Below are 25,423 nucleotides of genomic sequence, written 5' to 3'. Positions count from 1 at the left end.
TGGATTCCTAAACTACTCAACCGATTTTAATCAAAATTTGTACACCGTGTGCAGTTTGATCCAAATTAAAAGTATGATAGTTTATATTATTTCAATTACGATAAAAGACTACCCGGGTGGGGCCGGGGCGTGCAGCTAGTATATTATAATAATTATACCACGCTAGTGCTCGCAATATAATGTTACATAATTCATAAGTCAAGATATAAATAAGATTTTAGTTTAACGTTTCATCTCAAATGCATAACACCCCAGTGATCTGACATAAATAAATATCATATTAGTATGTTAAACAGAAATTTGTATGCATCAATGGAAATATGTATTTTAGGACTTAGTACACAAGGGGCGCTATTACTAAGACTGCTGTCCGTTTGTCTGTCTGTTTGTCCCTCTATCACCAGGCGGTATCTCCTGAACATATTATGTCAATGAAAGGAAGGTATTAATTTCAGGTCCATTTAGTTCTTCCATATTTATCGTTATGAATGGAGATTTTTAAAGAATGAATTTAAGAGTAACTTTTCTCGCTTTACGCCCAAAGGAAATTTAATCCCTTCTAATCCCTTTGATATTACCAACGTGGAACTTTGTGACATTGTATGTTTGTTAATCTTTCACACAAAAACAGATCGGATGTGTATGTACACGCACTTAGCTATTTAATTGCTAACTTAGCTATATTTAATTCGGGTACCACACGAGTGAAGCCGCGGGAATACGGTAGTCTACATAGATGGAAGTGTTGTTAAATACACCATTTATAATTCAAGTGAATTTTAATGCTTTTTAATTTGTTTCATTTGTCTCTACTTGGATAAAGATACTAACCGTAAAGAGAAGTTATGTAATTAAAGCAATATTTTTCCTCAGAATAAGTGTAGGTGCGAAATCTCGTTTCCCGCAGTGGGGTATGGGGCAAATGTATATTGCAACTGTTTCGCTTTTGATTTTCTTTATGGACTTCTGCTTTTCTGTGCCCTGACTTTTTAAGACGTTTTTTGAATATTCCCTTTTTAAATTATTTTTTTGTCATTGTTCCCACCGGGTATCGAACCCGGGTACCCTTCGGTTCTACGTTTCTTCGAACCAATGTGCCGATGTTAGACTTGATGAAAGAGATACTAAATTTATACAACACTTATGAATGTATAAAACCTTACTTGTTTAAACCAAGTAAACCTATCGGGCCGCGGGTTTGCTCGCGCGCTGCATTCAAAATAAACATCGTCGCCTTCCTTAATGTGTTCTGGACTCAGATTCGATCCCAGTTTGAGACTCACGATTGGCACATCTGGGAAAATAATTAAAGCATGTAATAAACCATATAACAACAACATAGGTATATTTATTTGTCATATTAAAATTCTGATTCAAACACAAAGCCTAGAAAACGTTTCACAGAATTAAAAAATTCTAAAGCCATAGATTTCATCACATTGTTATTTATTCAACTGTATGTATATAATTCAAGCACTTTTTAAAATCAACAGAAAAAAGTAAACTGAAAATATTGCTATTATTATTAAGCAATAAACGTAGTACGACAACAGAAACTAATGCATTTAATTTCTACAATTATAATTAAATAACATTTTATCGGCAAGTGATAAAGCTATATCCATATGATAGTTTATTGTTATACCTTTATGTGATACTAACGATCCGCCCTGACTTTGCCCGTGGTACATATATAGTTTAAAGCATTCAAGGTTCATGTAGATATCGGTGCAGTAGTTTCTGATAATAGCACATTCGAACAAACGAACGCTTCAGTTTTATATAACTAGTATTAATAAGACCATTCCTATATATAACGATGAAGATGATATTGCTATATTTGAATCCCATTACAAGCCAAGTGGAACCGAGGCCAGCGGACAGTATATACAAAACGATTAAGATTAAGGATAATTTTACCCAATTCTAGCACGAGAATGCACAGCTGCAAACGTCAAAGTGAATATCTGTCGGACTTGAGACAGCTGTGAAATTCCGTTGACGTTTGAGTGGCAATCTGCTCATCATTATGTTATAGATGTAATATAATATATACTCGGTGATAATACAAGCTGTGATGTAGGTTGTTGCTACCGGAATTACCTACAGACAAAACTTTTATCAGAGCTTGTACTTTATATATAAAAAATAGATTAATAACGATCAATTATAGCAGGAGCAAGATTGACTCCAATTTTGAGCAAGCATTTATTATTATAAACTAGCTTTTGCCCGTGTATTGGCACGCACGTGAAATTCGGAATAGTTACATGTTATTATTCATATAAACCTTCCTCTTCGATCATTCTATCTATAAAATACTGCTATGCATTTAAAGTAGCTTTCTCTGACTGTCCCGATATGCGACTTTGTTTTATAATGTGGAGTGATGCTATTTCCATGTTTATTTAAATATGTCCATCCATTACGAAGCTACCGCAAGTAAAAAATATGTTTCATTTGAATCGCTAATGTATATTTATATATTTATCATTTATATTCAGCGGTTATACTTTCAGTATAAAACATAATCCTAACCTATCCTACTAATCCTTCCTACTAATATTATAAATGCGAAAGTTTGTAAGGATGTGTGTGTGTTTGTTGCTCTTTCACGCGCAAACTACTGAACCGATTGCAATGAAATTTGGTACGTAGACAGCTGGACAACTGGAATAACATATAGGCAACTTTTTATCTCGATATTCCAACGGGATACAGACTTACGCGGGTGAAGCCGTGGGATGCAGCTACTATCTATATAAACGCAGAGGTAACCGATTGAATGATCTATCAATGCACAGTCAAAACTACTGGACCGATTGGTCTGAAATTTAGCATGCAGATAGCAACGTTGATATAGCTAACCGCTTAGAAATGAGTTTGATAAATTCTACCCCCAAGGGAAAATAAGTTATGAAAGTTTGTACCATGGAAACTTTATGTAACCACGCGGATAGCGGGCAACAGCTTGTTTATTCATAAACGTCTTACAGTTTACGCCTTATTTACTTCTACGCAAAGATATAAATAACTATATGCAAGCCAAAAACACAATGCCTATACGTAAACACTGTTTATACAAAATTTAACCTACTTGTAATATACATAATGACGCAATTCCTAGTACTACGGAATATGGACTGCACATCACACGACCAAAAAGAACGTATATTATTATATTTTACACTCATAAGCCATTCTTGGGCGGCCTATTTCTTTTTCGTTATCTAATATAGTATACTAGACACTCGTCCCAGCTCCGCCTGGATATCAAGATTCCTGTTTTATCCCAAGGAAGCATTTAATCGGTATAAAAGTATCCTATCACCCAAGTCAGCTCATACCCTCTCTGTACACCAAATTTCATTAAAATCCGTTCAGTAGTACAGCGTGATTGACGGAAAAACATCCACAAAAACAAACTTTCACATTTATAACATTAGCGTGATACATTGTGATAGTATGATTCGCGCTAACAAACCTACCTCCTCATTAAACAAACTAACTACAAATCTATACATTCCCCACACAATAATCACCTACTAGCGGACTATGAACCAAAAATAACTCCAGTTGATTATAACCATTACAGGTTTCCCGCAGCTTTAATTATTGGTTGGTCGATTAGAACCAACGTTGATGGACAGTTCCCCCCACAGGGGTGGGGTCTGGTCGCCGCTCGATGTATTGCAATTATTTCCTCCCAATTTCGCTGAGAGCTTTCATCAAATGATATCGGTGATGTTATTAACTAATACAACAGTTTTCTAGTTCAATGGCTTATGTTTGATTCCCGTAGATGTTCCTAGTTATTAGTAACTCTAACCAAATCTATTCACATAACTAAATTAAGTTTGTTAGTATGCTCGTAACGTTTTATGATGGTTGCCTGGAAGAGATCACTTCTAAATGGCCTTCTTAAGACCGCCAAACAAATTGTACACTTTGTTCTGCAACTTCATAAAACATTTAATTAACATTTTAAAATTTTCTTTCATTTAGGTACAATATTTTTGAAGAGTTAAATAAATAAATAAATAACTACCAGACAAACGTAGTTATATAGTCTTATAGCTTATATAAAAAAATCGGTCAAGTGCGAGTGTGTCTCGCGAACCTTATGCAAGTGTACAAATAAAGTAAAGAGCAACTGCCAAAAAATTATCGGCCATCACAAGCTGGATAACTGGAATAACATATAGGCAACTTTTCATCCCGATATTCCTAAGGGATACGGACTTACGCGGGTGTAACCTCGGGGCGCTAGTTTTACTTATACAATACAGAATGACTTAAGTCAAAATAGTTTTTTTTTTAACTAAATTATCTTATTATTTATTACTTGAATAAATAAGTAAAGTATGGTTAAAAAAGCTAATACAACAGAAATACATTTCAAACATTTCTCACAAAACCACAGCTTTCGTAATAAAAGTCAAGTATTCGCAGACTAAAAACTTTTCAACGGATTTTAAACGCGATTTATTCATTATATTATTAACCCGACGTTTCGAACACTTTACAGCGAGCGTGGTCACGGGGAGACTTTAAAATCCGTTGAAAAGTTTTTAATTTCTAAATGTATAATACTCGCGTGAAACCAAACACAAGAAAATACTATTCGCAGACTAATTTGAAAAAATCTGTCAAATTACTCCAAACGGTGTCAAATTTGTTGTTAAACAATATAATAAATCATTCTCATACAAATATTGTAAGAAAGAGAGATATGAGTCTTTCTTTGTCTAAATATACTTATAAGATATAACTATAAGATTTAATTTGACTATATGATTTCTCTGTCTAAATATACTTATAACCATGAGTAACTGCGTAAAAGTAAAAAATTGAAATGTTTTGTTACGAAAATAATATTACATTACAAGCCAATTTCGTTGACAATGTCTTCAAACATAAGCTAGTTATTTTCCCAGGCCTTTATGAAATGGCAACGACCTCTAGATTTCTGATCTCATGATGTCTTGAGAGTAATATTTCTTGTTGTCACTATCGTGGATTGCGACTGCTCATATTGTTTTTAAACGGCTTTTGATTATTTTTTTAGCATTTAATTTATAGTATTATAGCATTAATATAAAATACATAATATATATAAAACTTAAAATTTAGCAAAGGCCGCGTTCCATCGATACAATATTGTAATCATTGAAATAATGTTTCGTATTGGTTGTGATGGTTCTTAATCATCTCAATAGATGGCGTGGGGTGCCCCTTAAGCACATAAAACCGAAAGAATAGAAAAAAATCTGTTGCTGTGGCGAGACCATGGCTGGCCGAGAGGCTAGGCGTTGCTACGGTTTGGCAAAAAGATCGCGGATTCGAATCCCGCCTCGTTACCAAATTTTTTCTATCGTTTCAATGTTAAAGTTAGTTTGTTTGGATATTTGTCCGTCAATCACACCGAAACTACTGAATGGATTTTGATGAAATTTGATATATGTGCTAACTTGGGTGAAAGAATACTTTTTATCCCGATTCACTTTCAGCCGTCTGTCTGTCTGTATTGCATATGTTGTATAGACCAGACGTAGTCTATGGTAGTAGATGGAGAAATGTCAGATATTTAGATTACGCTTCAGATTTTGACGGTTTTTGTTTAATAGATAGAATGATTCAAGAGGAAGGTTTATATGAATATATCATGTATTATTGCACCCGTTAAAACCCGGGGCGGTAAATATATGATAATGAATAGAATAATTAAAGTATTAAAATATTTCCAAGCTTTTCTTCATAAGTTCTGATGACGAAACGACAATTCAAAAATATCTACATGAAAACATAGATTTTGAGTTTGATTAATTTCGGCCATGGTTATGTCAAGGAGGAATCCAAGGCCCAGGAGTATTCACACAACAATGACTAACTTTCTGGCTACTATTTAAACTTTAATTATTCCAGTGACATTGTAAAACCCTTCCAAGACTTAACCGTAAGACTTAGTAAAGAAGAAAAAGAGCACCTACAGAGTTTTTTGTCGGCTCTTCTCTGTAGAAACTGCCTTCCGAACCGGTGCTAATTTTATATATTGTGTAATATGACGATTCAAAAGTGCTTCTATAAGAAGTCTAGTTGAATGAATAGATGTTTGAGTTTGAGCATTGGATATAATAAATACTAGTGTAATGTTACTGTAAGATTAACATATTGATAATTCTTTTCAAAATATATTTATTCAATCAATGCTATATTTGTACACAACTTTCTTTATTCTATGCTCTAATTATTATTACAAAAATCTGTATGTGTGTGAAATGTATCACTGAATGAAATTTACTCCCACGACAAAGGAAATCTTAGCGTAGAAACAACACAATATTTTCAAGAATTTAGAACTGCTAGCAAAAATAGAAGTTGCTGATAATTTGAAAAGGTGAATTAATAGTATTTTATATTGTTATTGTATAAAGTAAATAATAAAGGACTTACAATGCACATTCAACTTCCAAGTGTCCTCTAGGACAGCATCAGCGAGGCGAGGGTTCTCGGCGCGGCAGGTCAACTCTCCTTCATTGTCCCGAGCCTCTGGCACGAACTGCACCACGCTCGTCGTGGAGTTGGTGTCAGAAAACTGTAGAACAGATTGATGTTTCAATGATTTTCTGGAAAACTTTACCAACAGCTATACCCGCGTGGGCAAAACAAATTCCCAAAGGAAATACCTTATCGCGTTAAAAGTAGCTACCACTCTCTAGCTTTTTGCATATCTTTAAATACATAATACAGTAATAGTAAAATCATAATTTAATAAAGTTATATCACAGCTGATCGGTCAAGAATTATAGAAGAACACTATACATGCAAACATACATCCACACACGCACGCTCATCAACTATTATAGTGTTTAACCTACAATTATTTCACGTATGTCAGAAACATATATGTTTCATTTCTTTCGTTTTAGTTGTTTTTATTGCTTTTTAGTTTTGCTAACACACTGTATCAAATAGCTATTGGTGCACCTCGTATTTGGCGTATGTATTAGTAAACGACACTATTTATTGTAAAATTTGCTGTAAATAACCTTGCACAAATAACTAATTTAAAATAAAATTTGCAAAAAACCTGAGGTAAAACGCAGGCACCTTTAAAAGATATAGGAATGAGACAATAAGCGATTTGATCATACGTAATAGAAATAAATCAGTAAGACGGGTATTTTATTAATCTGATAATACGTAGGCATTATTATTTCGCATAATTAACAGTATAACATTACAACTAACTAATAATAGAGTTGCATAGCATCTTGAGAATCGAGCACGCTTCGGCACAAATTGGGCCCGCTCGCACCGGGGAAGGGATCACACCCCCACAGAAAATCGACGTGAAATGATTGCATGTAAATGCTACTGTATGTCATGCTACTGTGTGTAAGTTGGCAACGCATTTGCAAAGGTTTACTTCTACAAATATTTATAAAATATTTATGGGTGGTAATGGTCGCTTACTAACTGACGATCGACAAAATTCCCTTGCTCTGATATAAAAAATATGTATACTACAATGAGATGGAATTCAGATCAATGGCGCAAAGTATTTTACTATTTATTCAATGTAAAACAAAAAAGCAAGCCAATGAAAGTGAACGAGAACTGGATATAATTAAATTTATCAGGGAACTGGTGCATAATATTCTAAAAACGGAACTAAAATGTGGGTCGTTGTGATACTTGAAATATTTGAGCGTAAATTTCGCCCGACGCTAATTTTAAAAACTCGTTCACGTCACTGTTTGGCGTAATTTGGACCAATTTTGCTTTAAATACAGAAGTTTATAGTTCCTTGTGTCCTTTTTGTTTCCTAAAATTAGAGGACATGTTCAAATTCACCGTTTCGAATACATTTTTCTCGCATTTTGTATGAACGCTCGCGCAAACTGCATCCGCTCGTGCTAAATCTCAAAAGCAAGCAAATTAACACATTAGAGAAACTAACCATTTTTGCTGGTGGCACAACTGGTCTGACACTTTTAATTTCAGATGTATTATATATTATATAATAATGATATTAACTTTACGGAAATCTCTAAACCTTCATTTTTCGAAAATTTTTGATAATCGGTATTTTTTTAATTCGCCCTGTGATAACACTTAGTGAGATTAATGATTAATATAGTTAATTGATACATGAATATCTTAGTGAGAAAGCAATTGGTATAAAATTGAAGAAACATTTTCTTTACACGGCACAGCGATAAAACTCCGAAAATACAATTAAGGTATTCCAGACAATTCCACACCTGTCCATTGTAATTATTTTCCAATATAAACAAGGAAGCACCAGTTCCTTTACTGTCAAACGCAAAACGAACTTTCCATAGCTTTCTACCTTTATTTACACACAAGTCAATATTCAGCGGCACCGGTACAAACAAACATACAGCGTGAACGCCATCCATTTTTAAACCATTGAAGCAAATTCAAACACTATTGATTTCTTAATTGAATTCCAGCATATACTATCATCACAAACTGTATTTGTCTGCGGTAGATTCGTAGCTTTTTGTGAGTTATTTTTCCGTTTACATCTTGTTTGGCTGACTGCTATAGTTAAGCATTTTTGCGTGATGGTCGAATAAGCAAGCTATTTCAGAAATAGAGATTGGGGTTTTCAATTGTATCTTTGCATTGAAATTAGTAAAACACAAATGTATTTTTCCTTACCTACCTACCTTTTTAGAATCAATTTGTACTAACCCAAATTCTCTAGTCACTACAAAGAGCATAAAAACATTTATTGCTTATCCACTGTAGGTATATTTAGTCGCTTATTTACAAAATGAAACATTAATTAATTTAAAATAGAGTTCTGATTGTGGAAAAGAAAACATATTCTTAGTTTTTTTTTTAATCAATTTAAATAGTACCTAAAACATGCTGAAAAATTAATTAATCAAAAATAGTGTTGTGATTGAACGAAAAATATACAAAAAGCAAAAAAATAAATAAAAAAGTTCCTAAGACATGCACCAATCGCAAAAAAAAAACCAACACAACTTAATCCATCCGAACCTACAGTAATCATCGACAATTTCAACCATAATTAAACAGCAAAGGCGATGTCAAATTATATTATTCCAGTATTATTTTCGATAACTTTGATGTACGGGGCTTCGATTACCTCGCCCAAGTTCTCCATTAAAGCCCCGGTAAAAATACAAAATCTTTTTGATGCTAACTCCGCGTAACTCATCGCATATTTTTGACTTTTCGCTATAATGGGAATTGTTCTATTCGTTGAATGGTGTGAAATAGTCATTTAAATTGTCCACATATTTTAATAAAATACATATAGCATTTATAAGAATATAGGTATTGCAATAAAAATTATGTTTTTATACTGGAAACTTAGACAAGAAAGAAAAATGTCTTAAGTGCGTTATGTCTTTGAATGAGTAGGTATATAAAAACCAACGATTTATAAAAACTATTTCGCCAGACATCGCTCAATATTTCCGAATATCTGGCTGTTCGTATATATAAATTATTAATGAACCTACAAAAAAATGTTCAGGAACCTGTATAATTTTTTAAAGTAATAATTAATGCCTAGTACTCTATCTAAAGATTTTTTTATAGCTGGATGAATATTTGTAAATATCTGATAATATTTGTATAGAATTTATTCGGAACCGTTGATTGGAGATAATTCATAAGAAAATCCCGTAACAGCTCCCATCAAAACAGATAGATAAATTTCAGAGTAAAGCAAAACAATAAGGGTTCCAAGAAAGATCTTTTGTCTTGAAGAATTTAGAATCTAGTAGATTTTAATGATTTCGATTGAAATGTTATCTTGTAATGGATTTAACGCTAGTAGGCATTTCATATTTTAAATTAACGTTTTTCTTCAAAAAACGAGGTTAACAATTCGCGGTATATTTTTATTATAAATAATTACGTAGATTGAGAAATTACTGAGAAGTAGTTACACGTGGCGGTAATTTACCATTAAATTCCTAGTAATTATTATAATAATAGGATATTAATACAAGCGCCTTTGAAATTTTAATCCAAAAAAACTTATTTTTCAAGCTACGTTTCACAAGCAATGTTGTGAAAAACTTTATACAACTCGAGAAATTTCTAGCATTTGGATGTTGGATGCACGGATCCTATCTATACAATAAAGGACTTAGGAACACCATATAACTGACGCCATATTCTGTTTAATAAAGAAATTGTTTTATTTATCGTTATTCTAAAACCGATGATATTTAATATAATGTGGCTTATAATGGCTCTTTGGATGAAAGTAGTAGAATATTGTAACATCTTTTAAAATTATATGTAAAATGCTTTTATATTGTATAATATATATGTCTATAAATATAGCCAAAAAAATCCTCGTAATATAGGTTTATTTTTTATTAGCTCTGGATTCTTTCTAATATTGTACTAAGGAGGTTATTTATTTCTCACAGGCTATGGCACGGGTTATGGCAACCCTAAGCTAACACTAAGTAATGAAACACTTCTTTACTAGTAGCCATCGCTTTTTGAGATAGCTTTTTGGCTGCGGCTTCGCTCACGTAGTCTAATGAACTCGCATAGTTACCGTTGATAAAATCTATATATGTCCTTTCATAGGTCTCAAACTATCTGCGCACTAAATGTTATTCAAATCGGTTGAGTGGTTTAGTCGTGAAGAAGCTAGAAGCAGACAGAAACTTACGTATTTATAATAGTAGTAAGGATTCCAAACTTACACATATTACATGCTTCTACGTTAACAATATTAATATAACATAAACAGAATTTCCTCTTAACAATTATAGACTAGAATGATCAATTAAAACTGACTTACATTTTTAACATTTTTCTTCAGGGGTTTGTCCCCCTTCCACCAGGAGAGTATGGCTGGAGGTCGGGAGCCAGCGCTGATGCATCGCAGCTCGTAGCTACGGTCAGCGGACAGCGGCCCGCCATGCCCCAAAATCTGCACGCTCAGCGGCCTTACTGAAATATTTGATATTTTATACCTTTGGACAAAGGTAAGGTAATCTTATATCTAAATCTTAGTTTCCAAAGACAATGGGCGAATCCTTTTTTAAGGGAAAATGCGTTTAGGCATACCTAAGCCCTCAGGGGAATTGAACCCGGTTTACGCCGGGTTGTAACTAAAACAGACGACTTGTGATAAAACCCACTGCGTTCGGTCGAGCCACTTTCGGTGTATTGTTTGTAATTCATCCGCATTTACGGGAAAGGTCGACATTTCTTTCATATATACTATTCTGTCAAGTCACTATATGCAATTTAATCTATACTAGCTGTGACCCGAGGTTGAAACCGCGTAAGTCCGTATCCCGTAGGAATATCGGTATAAAAAGTGCCTATGTGTTATTTCAGTTGGCCAGCTATCTACGAAGCAAAATAGTATTATTATTCACCAATAGATGTCAGGAAAAAAAAAACACGAATATGACATTTTCTAAAAAATATTCCTAGCTAGATCGATTGATTTATCGCCCCCGAAACCCCCTATATACTAAATTTCATGAAAATCGTTGGAGCCGATTCCGAGATTCCAATTATATATATATATATATATATATATATATATATGCAAGAATTGCTCGTTTAAAGGTGTAAGATAAAGAAATTTAATCTCTAAAGAAATTCCTACAAAAAATTCAACCAAATTTTGTAACTTTGGTGTGTCATTGCAATATATCTTTACTTTCTGTCAATTGACCTTTGTGATATTAAATATAGAATTTGAAATTGTTAAATTCTGTTTTTTAAACATATTATATTTATATTAAATAGTTGAACATCAATTTAGATTAACTTCAGATATATTCTAATAGATTTAGAAAGTTTATATTATAATATTCAATGCATGCTAAATTGAATTGAGACCTTACAATAAATGAACCTCAAGTTCATCTCATCGTAGCAATTATCCTATGAAAATATCATGACTTTTCGTAGATTATAAAAAAAAAATGCTAGTCACCTATAAACAGCACCTTTAAATGAAGCTTCACAAATATATTAATTCATAATATGTTAAATTGTACCCACTTCTTGAACTAACTGAATATCGACAACTGTTTCAAAATAAATTCCAATTACGTATCTTAAAACCTTTTTAGAAGTTTTATAAAGTGGCAGTTTCATTCCAAAACAAAACGATCTCTGTGTGAAAGACAAGCGAGTTATATTCAGGTATTTACAAATCAAATCTCGAAGTATTTCACTGTCTGTTGTTATTTACAAATTGAGATCGTTAGGCCCAAAATAATTGGTTTAACCTTTCCCAGGTAGATCTTTTACTGAAGATATTTGATCTAGAACATTTTTGTGGGTGTGTGCATTTTGTACATGTGAATGTTAAAAAATTATAACAGATAAATATTAATACATTCAAAACATTTTTCAGTGTATATCAATGAAACTTATAATATAATTTTACTGAAAATTTCGCGTGTAATCAAATACAGAACTTCACTATAATGTCCGGAAACATACACCCATGAATTATACAGTACGTTATTAAAATTTAACATTTGCTATTTAACGCAAATCGTTAAGCTGCTCGGATATATTCAGTAAGTAATTACTAATTATGAATACAATACCATTTTTCTCTCTAGCCATCTAAATGCATGTTACGATTAATAAATATTAACTATTTACCTAATACAAAAAATGTCACCGACGCTCATGGGGAAGGGAATACCACGCCAAATAAAAATAAGACTAAATAACGAGAAATTTCTAAAAGACACAATAATACTATTTATATTAAAAAAAACACGCTCTAATGATAAAAATTCTGAAAATTTCTACCAATTTTTCTAAACTAAGGAAATGAATAAATCCTGACGATTATTAAATCAGGTTAATATAAGCTCATGAAGTTATTGAATTTTAATAAGTTCTTTCTCTTTCTTAATCGTTTCTTGATAAGTATTAACTTAAATATATCCGTTTAAAGTGGGTCAAAATCGAGTCAAAACCCGGGTAAATTCAAGCGTACTAGTGAAGCTAAAAAGCCTGTTCAAAAGAATCACGTCATCGATTAACGAGTTATTGAGTATTAAATAAAAAAAAACATTCAATTTTAGTCAATCAATCAATCCTTTCTTTTTTGAAACGTCGGTTATTGAAAGCAGTGAATTGTCGTGCACAAATCTATACTAATATCATATAGCTGAAGAGTTTGTTTGTTTGGTTGAACGCGGTAATTTCAGGAACGACTCATCCGATTTGAAAAAATATTTCAGTGTCAGATAGCCCATAGACGCAAGACTTTAGGCTGTATAGAAAACGTGGGTAACACTGCGAAGCACAGATAATATACAATAACAAATGCGTTTATACTCACAATTAATATCCAAAATCAGCAATTTGCTTTGCGGTGGGGCTAAATTCGTATTGGAGGCTTGACAAATGAGCCTCGCGTTGAGATGCTGCCTCCCGACGCGCGGGAACGACAGCGCGTTTGTCGTCACGCCGTCGTCACGTTGCTCATACGATTCGTCGATTATCGTGTTCTCTAAATACCAGATCACTGAGGGTCGCGGGTCGCCTGTGTGAACGGATGTTATATTAAATACATATCGGTTCGTTTATGCGTTTTTTTAATGTAGGTAAATACATTGATACTAAAAATTTGATTATAGATAAAAAAGATTAGATAGTATTTTAAAAGTAATGATTAAACAACAAGATATACATGTTTGATATGTATAAAAGCATAATTTTTCCTAACCAATTGCATAAAATCAAAACACACATACGCTCAAAACGTAATGTTATAAATGCGAAAATTAACTCTGTTTGTATATAACTTGTTCACACGTAAACAACTAAACCGATTTTGATGAAATTTGGCACAGAGATAGTATGTGATCCGAGAATTTTTTTCCTTTGGCCTCGCGGACACAGTCGCGGGCGGAAAGCTAGTACTCGATAATAATCGCGATAGATACTTTTTTTGGGAATGCCTATTTCTATGGTGTTTATGTGGCAGCATTATTCTTAGACAGTAGGCCTACAGTAGACAGAATACCCATTTTTGCAACATAACTAACTGACCCGGTGAACTTCGCAACGCCATAGATTATTCTCTTTATTTTTGTTACCTATAAACCTTGTCTATTCTGAATCCATCAAAAACAAAATAATAATAAAATCAAAATTGGCCCATTTTTTCTAAAGTTCTAACGAGACTAGCAAACGACAATTAGATAGATAAGTAGATAATACTTGATTGCACACAAAAATTTACAGAAAAACATAGATAAAACACAAACAAGACCGCCGTTTGTCTTATCGCTAGGTAGCAATCTCTTCCAGACTACCATATAAAATAAAAAGAGAAATATCTTACAAGTTCAAGACAATTCTTTTTAATAGATACCTATATATCAATAAAGCTCAGCATTTAAATGTTAATTAGTACAGTCGTTAAGCCAAAAACAAATGAAACGCGAGGCCTGGTCAACATCCCCAGGAGATCGGGTTTCTGTTCTGTTTCAACACCGAATCGCGCCGATTCCTAGAATTGAATTGAAGGACAGTTTCGCAACGTTATTCCAACATAAACCTTGTTGCGATTTATACGAATAGGAAATACAACCTATAATAAGTAGTTAAAACTATCGACAATAATATGAAGGTAGATAAAATTCAAAACCCCTAAAATTTTAATAAAATTTTACTGTAAATTTTTCACATATTGTATTAGAAAACATGTGTCATGTGGACCAAATGAACCGATTTCCAGCACATCTATTGTTCCTTTATTCAATTTTTATATAAAAACCCACCCTGTGATATCAGTGTCTATCTGTGTTTGATTGGAATATTATAAATAGTGAATTCAACGCTGTAATTTTATAAGCTGCGTTAATACCACCATCAGCCCATATATGTTCCCACTACTGGGACACAGGCCTCCTATGAGGGTTCAGGCCATAATCCACCACGATGGCCAAGTGCGGGTTGGCAGATGTCACATGTCATCGAACTTTTAATACAAGAACAGCAAAACATGACTGTCTATACGACTATTAGATACACATTTATTGAGAGAAATGATCGAATTCGTCAGTCTTACATATAATTATTTTCTACAAAGGTCATACTTGTGGGTACCAAAATGAATTATAACAAAGTGGTCTCTATGACAACAATTTTCTATCATACACAAAACAATCAGATCAATCATTCATCACATCATCATTTTTTTTAATCAGTTATCCAGTAACAAAACTAAAAAAAAAGAAAATCATTAAGACGTACCTCCTTTGTTCTTGGTACGTCGGTTAGAAAAGTGTAAAGATAATTAAGAAAGAAGGAAGAAATCTAAAGAGAAAGAAGTTCTAGTGAATCTAGTGACATGGCTTCGATTGTACGCCATTTTCTAGATTTGTTAGTACATCTGCATGGCCATGGTTCATTATTTCAACGTCATTACACTCTGTGTGTATCGTGCAATACATCGACAAAGCTGTCGACTCTAAATAATTTGTAACAAAACTGCAGCAGTAATAAATAATTATTATTTAATGCATTCCCTGTGCGGTTAATGTATTTTCAATATCCAAGAGCTGGGAATAACGAGATATGTTGATATAACTGTTAACTTTTTAATATCCGCGCGTCGTTTCAACTCATTTTGTACGAAAAATTGTTTATTTTTCATAATTAAAGTTTACTGACGCGTGTATCGTACACCGTTCTGAAATTGAAGTCCTGTCGACTCCTCATGTGAATTATCAGATGGCAAGTCGGTAATTTTAAACGTTTACGAGTAACATCATTAATTTATATAAAAAATTATACATAAATTAAATTCATTGGTGATAAAAAGTAAAAAAAAAAATAAGTACATCTCTATAGTATAGCTATTGCGATCGCTAAAATAACAACTATTAGACTATCAATAACATAATGATTTTAAATAGAAATATACAGTAATACAAGGAACTTAACTGCCTTCAAATTCAAAGTTAAGCTAAATTTAAATAGTTCCTCCTTTTGAAGTCGGTTAAAAAACACTATCCACAATTTTACAATATAATCCATTCGTAGAGAGATTCAATATAAATTAGGGAGCCTGTATTTAAAATTCCAAAATTGTTTACTGTGAGCTAAAATTAGACTTTTCATACAATGCATTTATTTTGATTCCATGTTGTGTTCAAACAGACACTGATAACAGAAAGCGAACATTGTAAACGTAACGCAAGCGAGGAATTTAGTGCACTGCAATTTTGCGTAATTATGCGATGAAATAAATGATTTACATAATAATATAAATACAATTTCCCCCGCGACTTTGCTGACGTGGATTAAATCGTTTTGCAGCTGTTCCTATACGACATTATATTTCCTTTTTCATGCCCTACGTTTTGTTTGTCATACCAGAGGACGGACAGACGGACAGAGTTACTTTCGCATTGTTTTTATTAGTAAGTGTGCGCATTGATTAGTCTTCATGTCATAAGCCCACACATTTAAAATACCTTTCAACGGAAGAAACAAACATTAGTGTGAGATAGTCATCCTATGGTGTATTGAATAATAATGAAATTTTGGTATGCCGCAAATACTTTTACCCGATTTCATATAGACTGGCTAAAATTAATGAATGCATTAAAACCCTGTCTATTGCACTAGTGTATAGGTTCAGTCATCAATGTTCACACACGACGAATTTACAACTAAAATCAAAATTTTTCTCCACTTGTTTTAAAACTTAACATATTCCCATAAATATTATAAACAACTGTTTATTTGAAAATTATTTGTTGCTTGCAAAGCAGACAATAAAGTAGTTCTTAAAATAGCGAAAGATATAGATAAGATTCGGTGTAAATATTACCATTTGATTGCCGAGCACTTTTTGCGGGATAAAGTGAGATAATCTCAATAAATAAGTATTTGTCATTGCGATTATATTGAATTGAACAATCTCACGCGTAGGCGGTGAGGACTACGATTTCTCAATAAACTATATAAAAATAAGCAGTGAATTCATATTTTCTACATATAATATTATTGAAGTACTGTACATACAGGATACAATAGACAATATAGGAAATGGATATAATAATAACAGACACGAATGTTATTAAAGCACACATTGAAGTCTTATTTTGGCTAAGGATGCATAGCCACACATCCTTTGCAAAACCTATCTCTTTAATTAATGAAGTCAGACCTTAACAAATCTATACTAATAAATATAAAGCTGAAGAGTTTGTTTGTTTGGTTAAACGCGCTAATCTCATGGACTACTGGTATGTTTTGATAAATTTTTTTCAGTATTAGATAGGCCATTCATTGAAGAAGGCCAGGCTGTATAACATCAGGTATAACGTGGGTAAAACAGCGGGACACAGTACCAATAAAATCAAGCCTTACCTCCGAACACCTCACACAGTAGCTCCAGAGTATCGCCTTCATTGTACGGTTCCAGCAGGCGCGTGTGGTCTCGCGTCCTCGCATCCATTATTGTTGGCCGATTCGCTGGAGCTGTAGAGAGCCAACAATTTATTAATATTTCGATCAAATAGCTATTTAAATAACATTAACACATAAACAGTTACACGTTCTCTGCCAATCCTTAAACTTAACCCTTACTTCCTAAAAAGTGGGCAGCGTAGAGGCACTACCTCTGCCAATGTTCATGGACGTTAGGTATCGCTTACCACCAACCCAGTTTGCTGGAAGCTGTTTCCATTTGGATGTAAAATACTTTATGCTATATAGATCTCGAGTTTCATTAATGAATCATAATATTTTTAATTCTATAGTGTTTGATCTATTTTATTATATGTATATTAAATAGATGCTTTTTCATTATTTTTCAAGAAGTAGAGAGATAAGAACTAGAAAGAACGGAAAATAACAATCTTAAAACAACAATACTATAGGTGAGGTTCCCATAAAGCAATCTTCGTTAATCTTGTTCCGTGTTATAAGTACATGTATAAGACTTATTATATTCAATAATATTTCTATCCAAAAAAAGTGAAGTCCCGTGTCCCCTAGTGGGGTATGGGGCAGATATATATATATATATATATATATACACCTGTTTCACTGATCGATTTTTTTTATGGACAAGTAGGTGATCAGCCTTCTGTGTCCTGCCAGACCGAGAAGTTTTTTTTTTTATTGTGCGTCCCCACCGGGAATCGAACCCAGGACCCCTCGGTTCTACGCTCATGCGTTAACAACAAAAACAACAGTATTAATATTATTATTGCAATCATAAATGTAAAATATCACGTTAAAATCAAACGCAAAGAAACTATAACTGAACTGTATCAAGCAATTACATTACTGCTAATGAATGTCTCCATCAGCAATATTACACAGCGCGGACGTAAAAATCTTCACATTTAATTGAATAACAGGAATATGATAAAACACTCGGAACTAGAAAGAGATCGTAGCAATAAAAGAAAGGCGATGTAATTCCCACGTGGCAGCGCGCCAATAAATGACAGCAGTCTATATCGAAGGGTTAACTCGCAAACAATTTTCGCACTCGAACTATGTATACTTTTATGAATATCTAAGAAACTAACTTATCGAGTTATAGTTGAAATGTTTGGTACACAGGAGAGAGAAATATACTGTAAGAAATAAAAAGAGGATATGTAAAAAATTAATTTGATTGTAATAAAAATCTACTACAATTCTATACAACTGCCTAACTGATGTAGTCAGTTGATAACAAATCGCAGCCAGACGAAGACTATTAACAAAGTGAGGGTAGTTGGGTCGCAGTTGTATTATGAAAAGCGACATCTGTATCTTAAATGACAATTGTTCATCCAATAGTATATTAAAACGCAATTTATATCCGGCAATACATATAGCGCACTAGAAACTTCTTTTGACTTAGAAGATTACAAAAAAAAACAAATTATAGCCTGTTTCCCAGGAATAATGTAGTAAGTAGTATTCGCCTTTTTTCTCACTGCTTGAGTTTGTAATCAAGGCTGGCCAAAGGGCCAAAACGCAACCTACAAGGTGTCAGATACCGTCGATATTATCGATTTTACGATATGCTAGAGTAATAGAATTGTGAACAGGAGTAGAATATTTTGGCAATATATCCGTAGTAAATTGGCTTAATATTTTTTTGTTTTGTGGTAACAAACGCATGCGAGTATTTATCTTAGCATAAATTAAGTTATCTTAACATTTGACAATTTTATGACTGTAAAAATCTATGAAACTTTTCTAAGTGTGTAATATTATTTCACTTCATATACTAATCATAATATGTTTGCAATTATAAATATAAAAATCTATTTGGTACTTCCGTCTGGACATTATTTCCACGATTCATTTTAATTGCAATACAAACTAATTACAGACAAATCGATATTCCTCTCAACAAACTCGCGTCTCCACAGATACGCAAAGACAATAAAATTAACTCGGGCGTTTTCAATCCCAACATTTTTACATTCAATTCAACTACTCGGCCAAATGAGTTTGCAAATGCCGATACTGTTACATAAAAGCTAAAAGCATCGTTTTCGTGAAGCTGCGATAAGTTACAATAAAAGAAAATGGCTCACGAAGTAAGGAAGTTGTAATGTGAAATTAAATTTAATGCGATTTTTTTAAACTTTATAGTGAATTTTCTAATGATTTCACTGTCATGTGTTAAATTTTAGAACAGTCGATAAAACCGTTTAATATCGAAGAATTGTATGAGTCTACTTGCCCTTGCAGGCGTAAAATACGGAGTAGTTTAATAGATGTTTAATTTTTAGTTTTATAGCATTGAAATGCTTTATAAATTAGAAATTTTGAAAGAATAGAAAAAATTTGATCCTGCCTCGTGATCAAATTTTTTCTATTCTTTCAAAATTTCTAGTTTAATAGATGTTATTATACTTATAGACCTTCCTCTTCAATCACACTATCTATAAAAGAATACGTATATACGATCCTATTTCCCGTCAAAACAGCCGCATCGATTTTAAATAATTTTACCAATTCGATCTTGTACATGCTTACAGAACACTCACACGACAGTGAAGTGCACGCAAAACCGCGGGCGGAGCCCTACTGTATCTAAAATGATTATAATTAGAGCTGGCAATAGCATACGTGAAAAAGAAAGTATTGAAGAAGGGAAACCGTTACATAAAAAATTTAAATAATTATTCAAAGAAATGCTAAGGCGTAATTATTCCTATATGATGTACATCCATGCTGAGAATTGTTGTGGGAACAGAATAATTAAATATGTTTTTTATTAAACAGTGTGATAACACATCCACAAACTTCTTTACTCTACACGTGTCTCATTTGTCTTTTTCAATTTATTCTTTTTTTATATTTCGTTCACAGGTAAATTGATAAAATTAATTGAATAAAATAATAAAATATCCACAAAGCTGATTACGAAGACAATTGAGCATTGGTTAGGATTAATGTCATTTCAGATGTGATGGACACGTGAGCTCACTAGGTTATTTAGTGAAAACTATATTACAATTACGTATAATTTTAATCTAATTATTGTACTTTCAAATTAAAATATGCAAATGAGAACAACATCTCACAATCAATGATAAAGTACTGACAATAATTATTGAGCTAATCATGAAATATTACTTATGTTGTCGGAGTACAGATCGCTTCAGCACCATATTAATGTGAGAATCACTTCTCATTTTAAATTAACACAATATCAACAGTAACGCCTGAATTGTCCTAAGAATGTGTACTTTTTCACAAAATATCGGAAACTATGTAAAACGTAACAAATTTTATCACACCCTCGATTATCGGGGGTTGAGGAAAAAGGCAACCGTTGCGATTCCCTCAAAGAAACGCGTGATGGTATACGCTATAGTTTTAGCAAACTATAACAAAGTTCTCCACACACTGCGCCGGTACGGGGAAATTTTAAAACGTTTTCTGCCGATAATAATTTGAGTTACTTATTAGGTTTATTTGAGTATATACAGGATTTTAATAAACTACATAGATAGTGTATTTGATAGTGTTTACATAGGTTAAACAACACACAAAACATAGTGGAGTCTAAGAGTCGGTGTTTGGTGTAACCCAGTGCTCCTTCCCCCAGGGCCTTATGTAAGCGCAAAAGCATGCTCCACTTAATAAATGTTATTTCGAAGACTATTGTATGTGTGTATTTTTAAATGTTTGAGTATAGAATACGTAGGTACTTTACATATATAAGTTTAGTTTTCATTCTTACTACCTTACTTATTATAAATCCGAAAATGAGTTATATGTTTGTCTCAATGAAGCGATTTAATTTAGTAGTATGATTTTTAGGTTTGAAGATAGTTAGTATAGACTAGAGAGGAATATGGGTTACTGTGGTTAAATTATTTTATATGTCTGTAATTAAATAGATATATACGTATAATACCTAACTTTTAAATAAATGGTTACATGATCATTTTTTTTTCCTACATGGATAACAAAGGCGTAAATTACCAACTGGTTTCTGAATGTAATCGATAAACTGGGCCTTCATTGTTTCGATCAACATTGATTGAAAATGTTCCATCATAGCCATGTCATTGATCCTAAGCAGTCATCAAGCGAAATATCGAACGTTCCCTTACGGGATTCCGCCCCAGTGTGCCTCGAACCTTATCTCATTGTGTTACGAGGATCGGGCAAGGTCATCGACATAAAGACTGAGGTGGTAAGACACTGGGACATTTTACTTTCTTCACGGACCCACGTAAATAAGCATTTAGTTTCGTTGGGTAAACAAGATCGTTGGGAGTGTGTTTTACGGGCTGAAAATATTCGGATAAGTTGATATGTTAGTTGCTATGTATATTATTGAATAAAAGCAATGTATTTGCATTTTTTATTATGATAGTTTAAAATCATATCTTATATGACGATATGACGATGTATTTACAAGTTTTAAAATTATATGTAAATGTGTTATTGTGTATCAAAGAGGAAATATTTCTTGCAAGCACTGTTGTTATAATTTTTATAATGACTGCCTTTTGTTGGCATAGTATATTAGGTAGATTTCTCCACTTAATCACACCACGAATGACACTAAATCTAATCTCTTAGAATATCTCATTATTTTTTAAATTATACTAATATAAGATAATAAAAAATAATGAACTTGCTGTGCATAAAACAGTTTCAAAAGGGACAAAGCAATTACAAAAAACGACAAAACCTATTAAATTAATACGTCAGTTGGAAGTTAAGTATACAATAGGAAGTTGCACAATAGGTTGCACGTCAAAATCAGGTATAGAAGCCAAATTCAAATTTCCACGTTTACATGAATACAAAAATGGAAAAAATCTTATTGTCATCAACATACCCACTCGATAGAAGCTCAAACTATAAGAATTTCTCGAATGTTCGACGGAATGTTCGAGAAACGGTTGACGAACCATCTCGCATGACAATACTACACTCAAAGCTAATCTTCCAAAGACGGCACGCTGCTAACTCCTTCCTCCGTTTAAGCTAATTATTGCATCCCAACTATATGCAGATGAAGTCTACTCTTGTACTACTGGAATTGAATAATTTCGGACAGAGAATAAATTTCAACATCCACACGTACAAAAGTTCTCGTTTATCCCATCCATACATTGACATAATCATTAGAGCAAATAGATATGTATTATCAAATGCAGATAGTTGAAAGCTTATAGACGGACTATATCTACGAGGTCAAGTAGGGGTTATTTCGAATACTTTTTCTTGAGGTGTCTACCAGAGCTAAAATGATGCACGCACACGTATACAATCAAGAAATCGCACGCACCGCACGCACACACACACACATCTCATACATTCGAATTATGATGGAATAAGCTGCGTTATTTTCTTTAAATTCAATAATTGTAAAAAAATAAACCGCTGTTAAATTGTAAATGCTGCTTGATGTTTAAATCGTCATACAATAAGAATGCTATAAAAGCTAACGCTTATGTAACAATCATTCTTTAGTATAAGGTCTTTTTTATCGTATATAATTTGCATACAAATCAAATATGAAAGAAGCATACATCCTGAAGAAATAATGAATTCTTGTGTTTTTTTAAAACAGTGAATCATATACTGGAACTGGAAAATACACGTATTGACGTGTTTTATAACGTATATATTTTTTTATTTTATAATGTGTTATTTTATAATGTGTCCGACAGGCTGATCTGAGTTGGCAGAACGACGATATCATTTAATATATAATATTATTTTATATCTTATAAATAATTCGTTCCCCAATTTTTTTATCAACAGTCAAGTAACGCGATCCATTAAAGATCCGTTATATTTTAGTTGAATGATGAAATTTAACACAATTTTTCACAAAAATCTTCTTAATTATACCCATTCACTTTTATTCAAAAAATAATAACATCCATATCTAACCCAAATCGTCTGAACAAAGCCCCCCAAGCACTACTCCACGCCCCACACCAAAAAGATACCATACTCCCATATAAACACATGAACACACTATCCACACAATAGCATAAACAAACATGACGCAACACCAGTGTGTGCCCAGCATCCTTCGCCCAGTACATAAACGCAAATCCCTCGTGTGAGCGACACCTCTGAAATCGGCAAAGCTTACGCAATCAAACTCAGGATGGATTTCAACGAGCGATCCACACGGGAATGAAACTGTGTTTGTCTGTTGGAGGTGTGTGCGTGTGACGTGTATTCACGTGTAATGGGAAATACACCTTATGTACATGATGTAAGATATATGTACTTATATAGGTATATAGCAATGATCGGAAATGTCCTAACATGAAAATTACTTTAGTTTATTAAAAAAGAAAAAATCTTAATGTTTTAAAAATAATGACCACCGTCATTTTCTATAGAAATACCGACAATAGCCTCGGCAGTTGTTGTATAAAAACAGAATTAATGTAACATCATAATTAATAGAATTACTAACTGATTATTTTAACGTAAATTAACATATTTCTGTGAACCCTTAAAAACATGAAGCAATCCCATATTGATCCATACCAAACCCTTTATATATATAATTCTGTCACAAAATTTTATTTACATATATTATATAGTATAAAAAAAATATATATTTCATATATTCATTATAACTCATTAACGCATATCAAATATGCCTTGATATATTAAAGTGTTAATGATAAAACATATGAAATTATAAGTAAGAGTTCAATGAGAAAATTACTTATACAAAAATTAATGTGAAAATTAATCTCATCCGGCATAATAACGAGCGGCAACGGTTACGATTCGCGAACGAAATTTACAAAATATTTTAAAGTCGACGTTGAAATTAATGCAATTATATTAATTATCAGTTATACAATTTTATAGTTAATACTATGGTTCAGTCAGTTCCCTTAGCGTTTCGATACTAATTTCAAAAACTTTTAAAGAATCACACACGAAGTAAAGAAACACAAAATCCCATTTCATTCTCAGTGTTCTCATGTTATGTGTAATGCCTGCGGATTCTCTTCGCTGGTACATGAATAGAAATTGTCAATGTACGTGGTAAACTATAATCTCCATGTCAGTGAAAAAATTAATGCAAATCTATTCTGTAGTTATTCTCTTGTGAGAAATTCCCGTTTATAGTCGAATAGGAGTACTTATATTCTACTGTAGACTTCTATAGCAGTATAAATAAAATAAGTATACTCACTTATAACAGTAAAATTGATCCTCAAGTTACGAGTGGGCGAATTCTTAAAGTCCACCCTGCATCTATAAACGCCGCTGTCAGTTGTAGCAACGCTGTCCACAAGCAGGGTGGCAGGCGACGCCGTGGCGCGAAAGTAGGCTCGCGTGCCGAAGCCGGTAGGAGACGACCACAGCTTTGGCTGGTAGATGGTTCGGCCGCGAACGTCATAACTGAGAAAAACAAATTAATAGTTTTAATTTTCTGAATTTCTGTAGCAGTATTGAGAATTGGTGGTAGTAATTTTTGTGGGTTCGAGGCGAATGCTATGATATTCGAAATTTGAATTCTAAAATTGTGCTTAGTTTGTTTGTCACTAGCTGGAGCCCACGTCTTCGCGTGGTACCTGCACTATATGGTTAATGCAGCTAACAAAAAATATAAATAATAATAAATAAAACATTCATAAGGTTTACTGTCACTGAATTTCTACAATTTGCAATTGACTTAACTAATGATTTAATTTCATTGGTAAACTTCGTTTTGGTAGTTTTTTATTTTAAGTAACGTGTGTGTAAGTTCACCACCACCAACCAGCTCTTGCAAAACTAGTGGTGTTAATGCTTTCCGAACCCTTAATGAAATATACGGAGTTTTCTATTTTAGAACTATTGTATTGGAATTATGATATTACGCATAATTATATCTCCATGGGTACATATATTAAAACCATGAATATTACAA

The 25,423-nt window shown here is 32.9% G+C and overlaps 1 protein-coding gene across 1 annotated transcript in view; it reads right to left on the bottom strand.

The window, feature by feature from the left end:
• The window catches only part of LOC119828527 (nephrin-like), a 79,290-nt gene that overhangs the window by 15,672 nt on the left and 38,195 nt on the right, over positions 1–25,423 (bottom strand). Inside the window, exons 3-8 of the mRNA XM_038350707.1 lie at positions 24,704–24,912; positions 17,413–17,523; positions 13,364–13,567; positions 10,835–10,986; positions 6,454–6,595; positions 1,164–1,294 (exon numbers count right to left, since the gene is read on the bottom strand). Of these exons, the coding sequence (XP_038206635.1) occupies positions 1,164–1,294; positions 6,454–6,595; positions 10,835–10,986; positions 13,364–13,567; positions 17,413–17,523; positions 24,704–24,912 (949 nt within the window). The remainder of the gene's footprint in view (positions 1–1,163; positions 1,295–6,453; positions 6,596–10,834; positions 10,987–13,363; positions 13,568–17,412; positions 17,524–24,703; positions 24,913–25,423) is intronic.

Source organism: Zerene cesonia, chromosome 8 (assembly GCF_012273895.1).
Source record: "Zerene cesonia ecotype Mississippi chromosome 8, Zerene_cesonia_1.1, whole genome shotgun sequence".
NCBI classification, from domain to species: Eukaryota; Metazoa; Arthropoda; class Insecta; order Lepidoptera; family Pieridae; genus Zerene; species Zerene cesonia.
The sequence above is the reverse complement of the archived record's forward strand: the minus strand, read 5'-3'. Positions and strand labels throughout refer to the sequence as shown.